The sequence below is a fragment of the Emys orbicularis genome, chromosome 6 (genome assembly GCF_028017835.1).
Source record: "Emys orbicularis isolate rEmyOrb1 chromosome 6, rEmyOrb1.hap1, whole genome shotgun sequence".
NCBI lineage: Eukaryota > Metazoa > Chordata > Testudines > Emydidae > Emys > Emys orbicularis.
Window position 1 is genome coordinate 6,073,001 of NC_088688.1, and position 18,049 is coordinate 6,091,049.

Genomic DNA, 18,049 nt, shown 5'->3' on the forward strand with positions numbered 1-18,049 from the left:
TATGTTCTGTCTTATCTATCCCTTTCCTAATGATTCCCAACGTTCTGTTCGCTTTTTTGACTGCAGCTGCACTCTGAGTGGATGTTTTCAGAGAACTCTCTACAATGACTCCAAGATCTCTTTCTTGAGTGGTAACAGCTAATTTAGACCCCATCCTTTTATATGTATGGTTGGGATTATATTTTCCAGTGTACATTACTTTTCATTTATCAACATTGAATTTCATCTGCCATTTTGTTGCCCAGTCACCCAGTTTTGTTAGACCCCTTTGTAACTCTTTGCAGTCTGCTTTGGACTTAACTATCTTGAGTAGTTTTGTATCATTTGCAAATTTTTCCACCTCACTGTTTACCCCTTTTTCCAGATCATTTATGAATATATTGAACAGGATTTGTCCCAGTACAGACCCCTGGGAGACACCATTATTTACTTCTCTCCATTCTGAAAACTGACCATTTAATCTTCAAATATCCTATTTCTATGCATATGTCCCACTAATAAAAAGTAAGTAGAATATAAAGGAGACACAGGCAGAGTTGCTTTTAAAATGAATGTTTTCAGAGTCTTCTGAGAGGCATTGGCTGCCCAACAAAAGGACTTTTAAATATCTCTGTAATGATGTCATTCTTGTTGCTGTAATTGCACCTATTTTAACCAGTTTCTCCCGAGAAGATTTCAAGTTCTGCAAAGCTGTAGTTGCTAGAAAAAAGTACAGAGGAGGTTCCATAAGTGAATAGTCTGAGTCTTGAAAATATCTTCCATTACCTCTTCCTAGAGGTGCAGATGCTTGTACATTTGCCATCTCATCTTCAAATAAGGCACCTACACTGTAGCAATCTGAATGTAAGAGGTTTTCTTGCAATCTCTTTAGAGTTAAATACAATTGAACTATCTACATCAAATATCTGCACATGCCTAATATTTACAGGTATCCTTCTCAAATGTCCCCTTTCCTGTTTTAGTTTTAGCTTTGTGATTCTCCTCTTTGGTCTACTTGCTAACCACAGAATTGCTTCTAAGGTCTACAGATGACAAAGATTTGTTTACTTAAGCATTCAAATACACCTTGCTAAATTGTCAGGCAGACTCACCAAGGAAGGAACTTAACCTATTCACTCATCTTTTACCATCACGAGGATAGTAAAAGACAGACAAACAAAACCAGCTAATGCTAATTTATTTGGCTCTCTCTCAATGGGTAGAATTGTTGCGGGGCTGGATTAGGCTCATTCTGAGGTGCTAGAGGTGTCGTCATTTAAATGAGAAGGAAAAAAGGTCCTGACCACTTGCACTAGTTAGTGGCTCTTAAAATGCCCATATATCTTTTTGCAAGGGCAGGAGTTAGCCCTTTTTTCATGGCCCAATTCTAACATAATTGCTTTCTGTCTCCCTAAATTCCCTCCTGTAGTTTCAAATGGGCTCAGTATTCTTCAATCCCATGTGCTCTGCCTGTCACTTTTCACACCAGAGGTGACTGCATTTCATTGGTGGGGGAAATGACTCTGTAGCAAGGCAGGGCACTCACCGGCACGGTGCCTCCTGCTGGTCCATCCGGGAATTAGCTCATCCAGCTCCAGAGCGCCCTCTATGGGCCGGTGTCTCGCTCTCTGTTATCTGCCCCTGTTGTCTCCACCACCTCTGGCCCCGTGTCCCTCTGTGACCCCGGTGCCCCTTACCTTGGGGTGCTGCCCCACGGCAGTGTCCCCAAACTCTGGGTTTCCCCTCCCACGGGAACCCCCAACCCCCTATACCCACCTCGCCTCAGTGGCTACTGCCAGTCGTCATCTAGCTCCTTCTCTCAGGGGCAAACTTCAGTCTGTAATGGCCACTCATCACTGGCAAGGGGGTTGGAACTGCTGCCTTTTCTTGCCTTGGCTGCCTTCCTGCAGCCCTAGTACCTCCTCAGGCCTTTGCCGCAAGGCCTCAGCCTGGGAGGTCGCCAGGCCAGAGCTCCCCGGCTCAGCCTGCCCCTTCCCGGTATGCTCTGTCCAAGGTACCCCCGTCTTTACCAGGTACCCCTGTCTCTAGTCTGGAGCAAGACTAACTTCCTTTTCCCCAGGAGCCCTTCTTATACTGGCCCAGTCGGGCCCTGATTGGCTGCCTCAAGCCCTCTTGTGATTGGCTCCCCGGGGCAGCCTTTTCCCGGGGCTGTTTTTTTAACCCCTTCCAAACCGGAGCAGGGTGACTGCCATGCTACAGACTCCTCTAGGTATGTTTAATTACACTGGCAGCCCAAAATTACACTGGCTTGAGGTGCAGAATGGGCCATCTTCAGTCCTGGCTCAGTGACAGGTTTAAGGTCCTTTCTGTTACTATCCATGAGGGCCAGAAATTGGATCTTTATAATAATAGAAAGAGAAACTTACCTGCATGCTATTTTCTATCTTGATTCAAACAAAGGAGAGGATACTCAGATAAAGAAGGAACATCATCTGTTGAGACCAGCAGTTGCCTGGGACTGCATCACCATATTAAAGATGGAGAACAGCTGCAATCTCCTATATTTTATGCAGCTTTCATGCCGCCCTTGAGCTCTTGCCAGGTGCTAGGGCATCCCTTAGTGTGGCGAAGCATGAATATTTTTCATAGTTTTTCTCATATTTCTCAAGAGAGCAAGTCTTTGAAATCAGTAGAATTAAAGAATTTTTGTCAACCACAGCCCTCAGAAACAAAGGCAGCAGGTGGAAGCTATTTTCCCCAAAACTGAGGGGTGTGAGGGAGAAAATGGAGAGGTATTGTGAAAGCTTCTCTGTATAATGTGCTCTGATCAGAGTTCACCCTTTTGTGTGTGTTGGGGGTGGAGGTGGCTGCAGTTACAATAGCTTCCCCAGGATGTAAAGCTAACTAACTCCACCTTTCCAGATTTAAGGGCCAAGTTTTTGATTCAGAAGTGGTCACTGATGAAGCACCAGGCGGGCCAGGAGGACCAACCCTTATGACGAATGGCACTGGCATGGGGCTAAGGTAATCTCTCTCATTTTCTTTTAACCATTAGCAAGTACTTCTAAGTGTTGGTGTATTTTCTTCCTTCTCAAAAAGATGTTGTTGGCTGCCACATGCATATTTTTGGTCTGTACTTCTATTTGATTTGGGTTAAATGCTGCTAACCAGGAACGACCTCATGAAATAGTCTAGATTGGTCTCTAGCAAATTTATTCATAACAAAAAGAAAGGATGGTCTTGTGGTTAAAGCACTTGACAGAGACTCGGGAGAGCTGGCTTCAGCTCTCTGCTCTGTTGCTGACTTTGTGTGTGACCTTGGACCATGCTGCAGGGCTATAAAATTGTAGGCTGGAGCCCAGACTCTGGAACCCTCCTCCATCAAGGGGTCCCAGAGCCTGTATGTCTACACTGCAATTTTATAGCCCTGCAGCCCAAGCCATCTGACACAGGCCATCCAGGAGTGTTTTAATGCAGTGTAGATAGACCCTGAGTCTCTCTGTGCCTCAGTTCCTCATCTTTATAATAGAAATAATGCTATCCTTTGTTGTCTTGGCTTTTTAGATTGTAAGCTGTTCAGGCCAAGGACTGCCTTGCTAGGTGTTTGTACAGTGCCTAGCACAATGGGACCTTGATCTCAATTGGGGCCTCTAAACACTACTGAAACTCATATAATTAATAATTGTAGATAGCTGTGGCATTTCCCTGTTACTGGAGGAAGTCTACAAGGGCACATGTGGTCCATCTCCATCTTAATGGCACTTCTGGATCACCTGGCCTTTCCTCACTCCCATTCTAAGCAGGAAAATCTCTTTTGCTTCTAAAACCGTTCCCGGATACAATTCCCCTCTCTGGTCTCTGACCTGACTGACAGTGCAGTGTCCTGCCAGAGGTTAGTCAGTTTGGCATTGTATATCTTTTGGCCCTGAGGCGTTGGTCAAAGGTTGTGTGTAAGATCTCTTCTCAGCAAAGCAGGAAGGAGAGAATAAAAAAGTATACAGGCCTCTCAGTGCAAAAGAAAACCTCTCTCACTGTTTAGGGTGCTAAAGCAAACTGCTAGACAAGAACTCTAGGTGTCAGAAGTGTCTTCTTAGCAGTCAGTCCTCTCCTCCTACCTCCACACATTGACTAGACATTGTAGATTAATAAGGGTAGACTCAGGCTCAGCAGTGTGTTGGCTCATCCCCGCCCCGACTGAGAAAACCGAGAGGTCTGCTGCTTGCCAGGAGCTAGGATTCACGATGTGACGGAGAGACTGCCGAGACTCATCAAGCCCTCGGATCGCTACCCCTTCCTGCTTCTCCACGTGGGCACCAATGATACTGCCAAGAATGACCTTGAGCGGATCACTGCAGACTACGTGGCTCTGGGAAGAAGGATAAAGGAGTTTGAGGCACAAGTGGTGTTCTCGTCCATCCTTCCTGTGCAGGGAAAAGGCCTGGGTAGAGACTGTCGAATTGTGGAAGTCAATGAATGGCTACGCAGGTGGTGTCGGAGAGAAGGCTTTGGATTCTTCGACCATGGGATGGTGTTCCGAGAAGGAGGAGTGCTAGGCAGAGACGGGCTCCACCTAACGAAGAGAGGGAAGAACATCTTCGCAAGCAGGCTGGCTAACCTAGTGAGGAGGGCTTTAAACTAGGTTCACCGGGGAAGGAGACCAAAGCCCTGAGGTAAGTGGGGAAATGGGATACCGGGAGGAAGCACGAGCAGGAGAGTGCAAGAGGGGAGGACTCCTGTCTCAGACTGAGAAAGCGGGACAATCAGCAAGTTATCTTAAGTGCCTATACACAAATGCAAGAAGCCTGGGAAACAAGCAGGGAGAACTGGAAGTCCTGGCACAGTCAAGGAACTATGATGTCATTGGAATAACAGAGACTTGGTGGGATAACTCACATGACTGGAGTACTGTCATGGATGGATATAAACTGTTCAGGCAGGGCAGAAAAGGTGGGGGAGTTGCATTGTATGTAAGAGAGGAGTATGAATGCTCAGAGCTCCGGTATGAAACTGCAGAAAAACCTGAGTGTCTCTGGATTAAGTTTAGAAGTGTGAACAACAAGGGTGATGTCGTGGTGGGAGTCTGCTATAGACCACCAGACCAGGGGGATGAGGTGGACGAGGCTTTCTTCCGGCAACTAGCACAAGTTACCAGATCGCAGGCCCTGGTTCTCATGGGAGACTTTAATCACCCTGATATCTGCTGGGAGAGCAATACAGCGGTGCACAGACAATCCAGGAAGTTTTTGGAAAGTGTAGGGGACAATTTCCTGGTGCAAGTGCTTGAGGAACCAACTAGGGGCAGAGCTCTTCTAGACCTGCTGCTCACAAACCGGGAAGAATTAGTAGGGGAAGCAAAAGTGGATGGGAACCTGGGAGGCAGTGACCATGAGATGGTCGAGTTCAGGATCCTGACACAAGGAAGAAAGGAGAGCAGCAGAATACAGACCCTGAACTTCAGAAAAGCAGACTTTGACTCCCTCAGGGAACTGATGGGCAGGATCCCCTGGGAGAATAACATGAGGGGGAAAGGAGTCCAGGAGAGCTGGCTGTATTTTAAAGAATCCTTATTGAGGTTGCAGGGAAAAAAATCCTGATGTGTAGAAAGAATAGTAAATATGGCAGGTGACCAGCTTGGCTAAACAGTGAAATCCTTGCTGATCTTAAACGCAAAAAAGAAGCTTACAAGAAGTGGAAGATTGGACAAATGACCAGGGAGGAGTATAAAAATATTGTCAGGCATGTAGGAGTGAAATCAGGAAGGCCAAATCACACTTGGAGTTGCAGCTAGCAAGAGATGTTAAGAGTAACAAGAAGGGTTTCTTCAGTTATGTTAGCAAAAAGAAGAAAGTCAAGGAAAGTGTGGGCCCCTTACTGAATGAGGGAGGCAACCTAGTGACCGAGGATGTGGAAAAAGCTAGTGTACTCAATGCTTTTTTTGCCTCTGTCTTCACGAACAAGGTCAGCTTCCAGACTGCTGCACTGGGCAGCACAGTATGGGGAGAAGGTGACCAGCCCTCTGTGGAGAAAGAAGTGGTTTGGGACTATTTGGAAAAACTGGACGAGCACAAGTCCATGGGGCCGGATGTGCTGCATCCGAGGGTGCTAAAGGAGTTGGCGGATATGATTGCAGAGCCATTGGCCATTATCTTTGAAAACTCATGGCGATCGGGGGAGGTCCCAGATGACTGGAAAAAGGCTAATGTAGTGCCCACCTTTAAAAAAGGGAAGAAGGAGGGTCTGGGGAACTACAGGCCAGTCAGCCTCACCTCAGTCCCTGGAAAAATCGTGGAGCAGGTCCTCAAGGAATCAATTCTGAAGCAGTTAGAGGAGAGGAAAGTGATCAGGAACAGTCAGCATGGATTCACCAAGGGCAAGTCATGCCTCACTAACCTAATTGCCTTCTATGAGGAGATAACTGGGTCTGTGGATGAGGGGAAAGCAGTGGACGTGTTATTCCTTGACTTTAGCAAAGCTTTTGATACCGTCTCCCACAGTATTCTTGCCAGCAAGTTAAAGAAGTATGGGCTGGATGAATGGACTATAAGGTGGATAGAAAGCTGGCTAGATCGTCGGGCTCAACGGGTACTGATCAACGGCTCCATGTCTAGTTGGCAGCTGGTTTCAAGCGGAGTGCCCCAAGGGTCGGTCCTGGGGCCGGTTTTGTTCAATATCTTCATTAATGATCTGGAGGATGGCGTGGACTGCACTCTCAGCAAGTTTGCAGATGACACTAAACTGGGAGGAGTGGTAGATAGGCTGGAGGGTAGGGATAGGATACAGAGGGACCTAGACAAATTAGAGGATTGGGCCAAAAGAAACCTGATGAGGTTCAACAAGGACAAGTGCAGAGTCCTGCATTTAGGACGGAAGAATCCCATGCACTGTTACAGACTAGGGACCGAATGGCTAGGAAGCAGTTCTGAGAAAAGGACCTAGGGGTTACAGTGGACGAGAAGCTGGATATGAGTCGACAGTGTGCCCTTGTTGTCAAGAAGGCTAACGGCATTTTGGGCTTTATAAGTAGGGGCATTGCCAGCAGATCGAGGGACGTGATCGTTCCCCTCTATTCGACATTGGTGAGGCCTCACCTGGAGTACTGTGTCCAGTTTTGGGCCCCACATTACAAGAAGGATGTGGAAAAATTGGAAAGAGGCCAGCGGAGGGCAACAAAAATGATTAGGGGGCTGGAGCACATGAGTTATGAGGAGAGGCTGAGGGAACTGGAATTGTTTAGTCTGCAGAAGGGAAGAATGAGGGGGGATTTGATAGCTGCTTTCAACTACCTGAAAGGGTGTTCCAAAGAGGATGGCTCTAGACTGTTCTCGGTGGTACCAGATGACAGAACAAGGAGTAATGGTCTCAAGTTGCAGTGGGGGAGGTTTAGATTGGATATTAGGAAAAACTTTTTCACTAGGAGGGTGGAATGGGTTACCTAGGGAGGTGGTGGAATCTCCTTCCTTAGAGGTTTTTAAGGTCAGGCTTGACAAAGCCCTGGCTGGGATGATCTAGTTGGGATTAGGTCCTGCTTTGAGCAGGGGGTTGGACTAGATGACCTCCTGAGGTCCCTTCCAACCCTGATATTCTATGATTCTATCCCAAGCCAACCCTGCAGTCTCTGACTCAATGAATCCTCTTCTCATCCCAGCAAATCATGAACAGCAAGCAGCAGAACCCAAGTAAATGTGTGCACCCAGGAAGGCAGCACCTGCTGCTGGCCCAGAAATTGCAGGTGTGCTTTCTGCGGTTCTAATTCCCCTCCGCTCCCACCCCCCTCTCAGCAGGACTTTCTAGTGAGAAATTTGCTTACCAACCTTGGCTTTGATGTGTTTTGTTTTTCTGTCTGGTGACCTAGTGTTAATTTCCTTCTGTATTTTCTTTTCTTCACACTTGGTTGGGGATGGGGTGGTAGGGGAATAATTGGGCCTACGCATTTACCCTAATTGTGAGCTCCACAGTGAGAAGTGAGTGAAAGGTTCATAAAATGTCGCAATGAACTATAATAAATGTTGATGGGGAAAGGTGAAAAAAGAGAGAGGCTGAATTAGTCCAAACAAAAAAGCCCACTGATATAATTCAAGGACTGTGTAAACAAGGATAGTGTACGACTGGAAATCAATGAACCAAAATTGGTGTGTTGGAAATTAGGCATAATTGGTGGACAAAATAATGTGGGGATGGGATATTCAACCCCTCACTCTCTTTTGGGGTCCTTCTCAGAAGAAGACTTTGTGGTGAGAACTGGCTCCTGCAATGTTGGCTGACTGAAAGAACAGGAAGGAGCGAACTTCACCATCATGGCTGCCACCCCCACCATCTCTTAGGAGCCTGGACCTTCTCCATCCTAATGAATGCTAAACACCACTTGGGATGTGAAACTTTATCACTCATATTCCCTCCCAGTGTGTCCTTTTCCTTCCCCACTTTACTTCTTCTTTTTCCTATCCCTCTCTTTTTGTTTTCTGTTTAATAAGAGTCTGGCCAAGACTGTATATTGTGTAACACTGCTGTATGTCTGTGACCAGAGAGAGGCCGCTATAAAGAATGCCCTAAACAGCCCAATGCTGGTACAAGTTTGCCAGGTCTTGGAGTAGCTAATAAGACCATGTGCTATGTTTGTGTTTTTCCAGCAGTGAGGTTGCAAGTGACATTCAACACCAGGGACAGTTGCTGTATTTTCTATCTTTGCTGTTCTTTTCTTTCCCCTTTGTTTGTCTTGTTATGCCTTCTAGGAAATAGGATTGGACTTGAACAACAGCAGCAACAACAATAGCTCCAGTGTATCCAACTAACTACTTCATTTACCCAAAAGAACAGTTATTCCCATAGAATAATAGAATATCAGGGTTGGAAGGGACCTCAGGAGGTCATCTAGTCCAACCCCCTGCTCAAAGCAGGACCAATCCCCAACTAAATCATCCCAGCCAGGGCTTTGTCAAGCCGGGCCTTAAAAACCTCTAGGGAAGGAGATTCCACCCATCTTTAATACCCTGTAAGAGACCATCAGGCAAGGGTTTTTTTCCTTCTAAAGACCCTCTCCTGCTAAATGGAATGAGGATGTTGTTAAAATGAAAACCTTACTTAATACCTTGCATTTCAAATGCTTTAACTGTTTTTCCTTCTTTCTGTATCTTTAATAAAAAGTTATAACGGATGTTTAATAGTGTGTTTGCCATGGTACTAAGCAACCTGAGGTCTGTGTGTACACCAAACCCTGAACCTTGTTTACCACTGTTTAATGTTGGACAGTGACAGGGTCATATCAATACCTTCAACTCTTTTGACTCATGTATTCCATCTAAATTAATAAAAAAGTGGGGTGAGATATCTTTCTCACGGACTCTCTAGTTTGTTCTTTCTGCTATATGAGTTACTGATTATCCAATCACCTTTGTGTTAACAGGCAGTGGAATTTATTGTATTTTAAACTTAGGTTACCACCACAGATGAGGAGAGTCCTAAAAGTGATCCTCATTTATTTTTTTCCCTTTTTTACAAAACCATGTGATTCCATGATCACTGTAGCAAAGGAGAGTCAGAAAATAGATCTAGTTAAATATATTCTAGCATTGCACTTTAAGGAGAAATGTAACCTAGAACATCTGCAGGTCTTTTTGCAATAGGTTGCTAAAACCTGCCAAAGTCTACTTAATATAGGGGGGGAATGAAGAAAAACTGCGTTGTTTACAAAATGAGTTCCAGATTTCATAAGGTTTTTTCCTTTCTCTCTCTCTCTCTCTCTCTCATTCTCTTGATTAAACCCACAGTAATTTTTCAAAGTTAATATGCATTTCTGCAGTCTCAAGTCACAACGCCAGCTGGTTCCAAAGTTTGGCAGCAAGGCATCTGAAAGTTTGTTTCCTGTACTCAGTCTTCAGTTTTGCAAAGGTTACCAGATGAATGCTCCCTAAATAATTTAATCTAATGTAAGGCTGGAAGAGGCTATGAAGACAAGTCCATTTGTCTCCTTTATGCATTTGAATATAGAAGTGATTTTTTTTTCAGTCTCAGAAAAGGGTGCCGCGTGAGTGTGGCTGGAATGGAAGGTGGGAACTGTTTTCTCTTCTGAGCAATCTGGCAGTTGTATTGAAATGCCAAAGGCTTTTTGCTGTAGAAAATATTATTAAGAATCATAATGGAAAACCAACCCTGTTTATCTTCCAGTTTGGATGAGCTTCTCAAGGGAACCTCCCCGAAACGTAATTTTAATTTTCAAATAAGCAAAGCTCAATTTAAAATTCTCTTGGTATTTTTAAAAAAAAATGCCAAAAGTATTTAAAATATTAAACTTGCTCGAGTGAGACATTGGAATTTACAAGTAAAATAAATAATACAATCAAGAACTGAAAAACATAGATTTTTATAATTAACAGCTCATTTTGAGTTAATTATCTACAATTACCAAAATCTAATTGCAATTTATTCTCTATTATCTGTGGAGAGAATCATAGGCAAGGGAATCTGCATCATTGGCATTCATAGGATGGGTACAAATAATGGACGAGCCCTTAATGGAAAAACAAAAGCAAATAGGAGCATGCAGCTGTGCCAAGCTAGCGAAAGGTAATTGTAGTCAGAAATGAGGTATGTACTTTAAAGGCATCTTGTCATCTCCTGTAGGGCATAATTTTTTACCTACTTGAAGAAAAGATTTCAAGAGCAAATATAGAGCAGTTTGATTTCTGTCTGAGCTATTCATGGCAATCTGCCTGTTTGTGGAAGGGGAAACTTTGACTCTGGGGAACACTTTAAATATACCGAACTTTTGAATGGATATGTGTTTCATTTCCTCTACCATAAGTACCCTTTACATTTAACTAATTATCAAAGCCTTTCAACAAATGTTGCCCATCTCTGCCTGCTTGGATCCTCCTGATGCGAATTTGTAATGCTGAATTTGTCACTTCACTGTCAGGTGTAAACAGAAGGAGGGACTCGCTTGGGAAGAATGCTCTTTTCCTGATACACAGATTGGCCATCTCTAGGCAGCTGCAGTATCTGCCGTTGCAGGATCTCCAGTTCTCTCAGGCACAGCCATGGGAGCAGGGCTTTATTGGGGATAGTTTTCACTAGCTTGGTGTGCACATGGGTGAGTCCAGGATAGATCTTCAGCAAAAGATGTATAACTTCTAAAATTAGAGGCAAGTTCGGTTTGTAGAATTTCTTTTCAAGTCTGCCCCAGGGTGTAAGATGCTTTAAAATATTCAAAAATAAAAGCATAACCTACTCTATTTGATTAGCATAAAACAGCTTTTTAAAACGCATTTCCCATCTCTCAGGTGCCGATGCCTTGTACATGCTCAAGTACCCACTCCTTGCTCATTCAGGAGGATCTGTTCACATGGCACCTGCTTTTGTGCATACTCCTGATAACTGCATCGGGGAGAATGGAATTTTAAAACAATCCACCACTTTCCCCTTTGTTTGATCTGAATATGAATATAGTACACCATGGAAATGAGGGCTGTCTAATAGCTCTGACTAGAGCCAGATATAGTTCAGTGAGATGCTGTGCAAGTACCCCTCCTTTTAACTCTTCTGCGTGCTTAAATGCTAACCTATAGCATTCCTTGCTGTTGTATTGCTTTGTCCCTTCAGCATCTCTGTCAATGCACCTTGTTCCTTTCTTCCCTATAGCACCCTCTGCTAATCCATTTCTGGGACTTCACGCAACTCTGCCAGCCTACCTCAACCCTCACCTGAACATGTTTCATATAGGAACATTTGAGAAAATTAGTATCAAATACGTTTGTTATATAAGGGCACCCTTTGAATGGACAGTGCCTGTTACAGGATTTTTTCCCTCCAGTACTAGAGATTTTCCAGATGTAATTTGCAACCACTTATTTCATCAAACACTTTTCTCATTTGTGTGTGTGGATCTATCTCACCCTTGTGTGTTTTTCCCTCTTATATTTTTAGTTAGCTGGAAATATCAAACGGAGAATTTAATAGCACTTTCCCACTATTGAAATGTTCGTTGTTATGGTGATAGTTCCAGGAGGGAACACTATCAAGGGTCTTTTAGAAGATTTTATGTTTACGGTATAACTTTTTTATTATTTTATGAGAGAAGGTGACAGTTATCTTTGCTCCTTGTTAAATACGTATTATTGACTCTATTTTTTTAGGATTGTTTGAATTGTTATGTATCTTGTGCTAGCTATACCGATGTGTCCAAATATTCAAGACAATTATCTATAAATGCAAAAGAATGGCTTGCAGCCCTTCCTGCTGTTCCAGGCATGTGATTTATTTCACACACTCTTTGAAAAAAAAATCAAACCTCACAATTATGCAAATACACTTCTGTCCTAACCTGCAGCCCCCCAGCTTTTCCAGTCCTCAAGGACTCCCATCAGCATAGCTTTGCCAGTGTATCTCAGTAGCAAACGGCAGCACCCCTGTTATTTCACACCTGGGGCCATCTGTCAATTCTCCTCAATCACGACATGCATCACCTCCTGCTATTCCAGTCTGGAGTCTCTAGAGAAGAAATTGCCAATCGTGCCAGAATGTTCAGGGTTTGACTAAGACCACCAAATTCCAATTCATTTATGAGTTGTTCCCTGCTCTCTAGAGGTACGTTTAATAACCCGATGTGCCACTTAGGCAACTTATGCATTTACTGAATGCAGCTGGCTAGGATTTTTTTTCTTCTCCTCCTGAATATTTTTAAAACTGGCAGATTGACAGCATTAAAACAGACAGAAATCAACTGGTCTTGCAAATGGCTTATAGAATCTTTTTTACTTTGGGTAGCTGGAAACTGCTTGCCCGGTTGTTAGTGTCCATTTTAACACCCAGGCTTTCTCTCTCTGTGGCAGATTATTTTACACTGAAGTTGGTAGCATAATCAGCTGGGAAACTCAGAGAGAACTTATTTGGTCAATAAAAATGTACTTGACGTATCTGCGAGAAGTGCAAATGCTGAATTAGCTGCAGAGACACATCTCTGAGTAATAAATATAACCACAGCATCTCCCCAACAGATATCTGCCCTAGTCCATTGTTACATAACAGGAGACTATATACTGAATTTTCTGCACATTTGTACTTCATTACGGCCACCTAGGCCAGGGTACAGCTGCACTGCAAAATAACAAAACAAAACAAAACCCACATCAGCGAGTCTCAGAGCCCGGATCTGCCGGCTCGGACTCATGCTACGGCACTAAAAACAGCAGTGTAGATGTTCCTGCTCAGGCTCTGAGACTCATCCCCTTCACCAGGTTTCAGAGCCAAACCAGGAATGTCTATTTTTAGCGCCACAGCACAAGCCCGAGTCTATAAACCTGGGCTTTGAGACTCGCTGTTGCAGGTGTTTTCTTTTGCAGTGTAGATATACCCAGAGAGGCTTAAAGAATAGCAGAAATAGTTGGTGACCAAAAGTTTATTTCAAGATTTCTGTGAGGTTTTTTGTTTTTTTTTACCAGCCAACAATGTTTGTTAGTCCGGGGAGTCTAAAGCTTCATTTCCACTTGCACTGGTTTCTTTGATAACCGCAGGTTTACTTTGAACTACAGCAGTTTTCTATCCTGCTCTTATCTGAACTGTATCTGATCTCTTCTTAGGATGACGTATGCCATATTCAGCACTCCAAACTAGCCTGAACAGGAAGCCTATGGGTGGGCACGCCCATAGGATGTAGGGGGAGGCAGCTTAGTCAGTCTCAAGGCTGGTCTACACTGGGGGGGGGATCGATCCAAGATACGCAACTTCAGCTACGCGAATAGCGTAGCTGAAGTCGAAGTATCTTGGATCGAATTACCTGGGGTCCAGACGGCGCGGGATCGACGGCCGCGGCTCCCCCGTCGACTGCGCTACCGCCGCTCGCTCTGGTGGAGTTCCGGAGTCGACAGTGAGCGCGTTCGGGGATCGATATATCGCGTCTTAACGAGGCGCGATATATCGATCCCAGATAAATCGATTGCTACCCGCCGATACGGCGGGTACTGAAGACGTACCCATAGTGGAAAGATGGAGCTAACTTGGTTTACAGCTGTAGTCTTCAAAAAGTAAAATAAGTTTGCAATTAGCGAACACTTGTGGAAAGAGGGTGGGATCAGGGGTCACTGGATGTCACTGGTAATTTGTATACAGTAAAAACCAGCCACTTGTGAATTTTCCAAAGGCCTGGTTCTGTTAGTGTGTAATGATAGTGCATGGTAAATCTCCTGGCGTGGCTTTGCGGCTTCATATATTGAAATTGAAAATGTTCTGGGAATTTGTGGTGTGACTAAATTTCTCGTTTTCCCTCTAGCTCTTGTAAGTTTGTTCACCATGCTTTCTGGGCGTTCTTTCCTGTGCAGACACTTGGGAACAGGGAAAGACATTTTTCAGAACACCTGCAGTTGTCTCCTTTTGAGGACACATTAGAAGCTAGTAGATCACTCCATGAATTGCAATCCTCTTTTGAAGCCTGGCTTGATTAGTTTTAATATAGATTGCTATTTATTTTTAAAAAATTGTTCTTAAAGTAACTAATATTTTAATGTACTGTATATTTTCTTGTGTCCCAAAGAGTTTTCAGTAGGAAAAGTTGAGCCAGATCATATTAAAACAAAAAAGTTCTGGAAGGTACTTTTGAATTCGCTGTATTTGGAACCTACCCTTGCAACTATCAAGCCATTTACAATCTGAACTGATGGGGCAGTACTAAGAACAAAAGCCATTGGTATTACAAAATCAAAGCAAGAAATCCTCCATACCCTGCTATTTCTGGCCATGATCACAGCTGCACCAAGCTAAACCCACTTTTTCCTCCCTCCTGTGACCTTGGCTGCGCTTCAGCATGCAGAGAATTGAAGCAAAAAGCAAACTGTACTAAATATTACATTCTGTCACTTGTAGATATACAAACTTCATAGAAGGATAACGTCATGTGACCTCTCTCTCTCTGAAGTGGACTTTATGCATTTGCAACTAAAATTATGGTGACATAAAACTTTCCAGAGTGTAATGATATTTTGAATTGAGCTCTGTTGTTTTCCAGGGGTGCTTTGTCTTTGCAAAACTGCCCATTATATTTATAATAGTGCTAATTTTTGAGAGCCACACAGAGAAAATTTTAGATTCAGCCCAGCTGACTTGTTCTTCACACTGCCCCTGTGGTGCAGAGGATTGATTTTTGTGTTTCTTTTGATATTTGGATTTCTTTCCTCTGGTACTCAGTGCTTCAGGCCTTAATCCTTTAACCTTGAATCTGAGCATCAGGGCTTCATGAGGGATCAGGCCGTTTGATGGAGAGAGAACTTCCTTTGTTGTACCAAATGACTGGGAGTGGTACAAAACAAGGCAGATCTCCAGATAGTTTATATTTTTCTATTGTGTTAAAAGACTATAAACAGAGGATGGGTTTAGTGGGGATTATAAATAATCTAGAGGAATGTAGGGTATTAGAAGCAATAGGAAAGAGGTAATGACTTTTTCTTTAACATTTCACCAATAACCAGTCTATCATGAGAGATGTGTATTGGGTTGCCAGCTGTTATATAGCATTCTGATTTGGGTAGTGGTTCAAAGCTCAGCATGTGGAAAAGGCTTTTCAGCTTCTCAAAGGGCAGTAGTTGTGGAAGCAGCAGCTTGCTTGTCCTACCCAATGTAAAGAACGGTTTTGTGGATGGCCGGGTGAGTTCGTACTTTATAGGATCATTAATTATATCTTATAAGGCAGCTAAGCATGGCATTCCTAACTTCATGAATTCTATTATGAATGGCCTTTTCATATTCTTCATCTCATTATATTAATGCATGTGACCTGAAGTTTAGCTAAAGTTATTGTTCAGGTTAACTTTCATTTAGTGGTTGCCCTAATTTTAGAAACAGTATGATCGTTAGATTTTTATGGAGAGAATATTTTTATGTGGGGTTTTTTGCAGCACTATTTTATACCATTTCTCTTGGAACTAGTTTTGAACCAGTTTCTTCTTGCAAAGAGAGGATTCAGGCATTTCTTGATTTGCCCAGATATTATCCCTGGATGACTACATCCGCCTCCACAGATTCAGCTATCATCACTATGCCAGTAACTCTTTTACCCTTTGCTTCTCTGGTTGTCTTGCTGTCTGATCAACCCTAATCTGGCAAAAAACGCGCTCTTCACTTTTCTTTCTGAAACTCTGCTTCTGGTATTGACAATACTACGATCCTCTCTGTCACTCAGACTTGTTGGGTGACTCATGGGAGGGACACAAAGGGGGGCACCAGCTAAAAGGGGGCATGTGACTTCCCCACGTGACCCCTCACCCCCAGCCCAGGCCCCCGTGCTCTTCCTGTCCCCTCCCCATCCCACATTGCCTGGGGGGAAGGAGGGGAACCTCTGTCCTCCTGCTGCGCTGGGAACCGCAGCAGCGAAAGGAGCAGAACGTGGCTATATCACCCCTAGCCCCGCCCCCAGGCCTGTCCTCTGGCGGAGCTGTTCAACAGACCCCAGACAGGAGAAACAGCTGCATGGAAGGGCTGGGGCTGGGGCCAGGCTGGGGGCGGTCCCTGCTCCTTTCGCCACTGAGGTTACCTGCTGAATGTGCTCTCCCCCCCCCCCCCCAATCATCTGGGGAGGGACATATGACCCTTCTTGCCAGCCCCCACCCCCAGGCGTCGCCTTGACACTTTTCCCCTATCCTTCTCCTCACACACCTAGGCTGTTGCCGCATGCTGATGCTTTCTCTTCCACAACATACTTTAAAAATCACCTTGACTATGTGAAATCCTCTCTGGCCTGCCTCCCTTATATCCATTTCATTCACCTCCATTTAAAATACAGCTGCTAAGACTAATTTCCTTGCTGCACAATTAGACCACGTTACTCCTCTCTTTGAAACCCTCTGTTTGCAGCCGCTTGCCTATAGGCTTTGTGCAAATCTACCCTGGCCTGCAGCTCACATTGTATTGTTATATCCCCTTATTTCTTGTCACTCCATCAATAGCATTAGCATCAACATCTCCTTTTTATGTTTATTGCTTTTTTCCTCCATGTCTTCTCTTACTGTATCCTATATGCATATAAAATCACTGGAGGCTGTCTCCAAGCATCTTCTGGCATCGGAACCTGCAGTCAATACAGGGTCACTGCATGGTGGTACTTAGCATTGGTCTAGATCCTTCCTGTTTCTTGTCCCACCTCTCCCCTCCCCTTTACTTGGAGTTTGTCCTGGGTTGTTTTGTTGTTGTTTGTTTTTCCCCTCCTAATCCCATTGAGGTGCAAAGAGGGACTAGTTCAAAGAGCTGTAAACTTGGCTCCCTTCTTTCAGGAGAGGAGACTGACACTAAACTGTGAGGAGTGGTAGATACGCTGGAGGGTAGGGATAGGATACAGAGGGACCTAAACAAATTAGAGGATTGGGCCAAAAGAAACCCGATGAGGTTCAACAAGGACAAGTGCAGAGTCCTGCACTTAGGACGGAAGAATCCCATGCACTGTTACAGACTAGGGACCGAATGGCTAGGAAGCAGTTCTGCAGAAAAGGACCTAGGGGTTACAGTGGACGAGAAGCTGGATATGAGTCGACAGTGTGTCCTTGTTGTCAAGAAGGCTAACGGCATTTTGGGCTTTATAAGTAGGGGCATTGCCAGCAGATCGAGGGACATGATCGTTCCCCTCTATTTGACATTGGTGAGGCCCTCACCTGGAGCACTGTGTCCAGTTTTGGGCCCCACACTACAAGAAGGATGTGGAAAAATTGGAAAGAGTCCAGCGGAGGGCAACAAAAATGATTAGGGGGCTGGAGCACATGAGTTATGAGGAGAGGCTGAGGGAACTGGGATTGTTTAGTCTGCAGAAGAGAAGAATGAGGGGGGATTTGATAGCTGCTTTCAACTACCTGAAAGGGGGTTCCAAAGAGGATGGATCTAGACTGTTCTCAGTGGTACCTGATGACAGAACAAGGAGTAATGGTCTCAAGTTGCAGGGGGGAGGTTTAGGTTGGATATTCGGAAAAACTTTTTAACTAGGAGGGTGGTGAAGAACTGGAATGGGTTACCTAGGGAGGTGGTGGAATCTCCTTCCTTAGAGGTTTTTAAGGTCAGGCTTGACAAAGCCCTGGCTGGGATGATTTAGTTGGGGATTGGTCCTGCTTTGAGCAGGGGGTTGGACTAGATGACCTCCTGAGGT

General features: G+C 44.4%; 1 protein-coding gene across 1 annotated transcript in view; it reads left to right on the plus strand.

Annotated features, from left to right (window-relative positions):
- The window catches only part of KIAA1328 (KIAA1328 ortholog), a 256,881-nt gene that overhangs the window by 179,945 nt on the left and 58,887 nt on the right, over positions 1–18,049 (plus strand). The window contains 1 exon segment of the mRNA XM_065406501.1: positions 2,863–2,964. Coding sequence (XP_065262573.1) covers positions 2,863–2,964 — 102 coding nt within the window.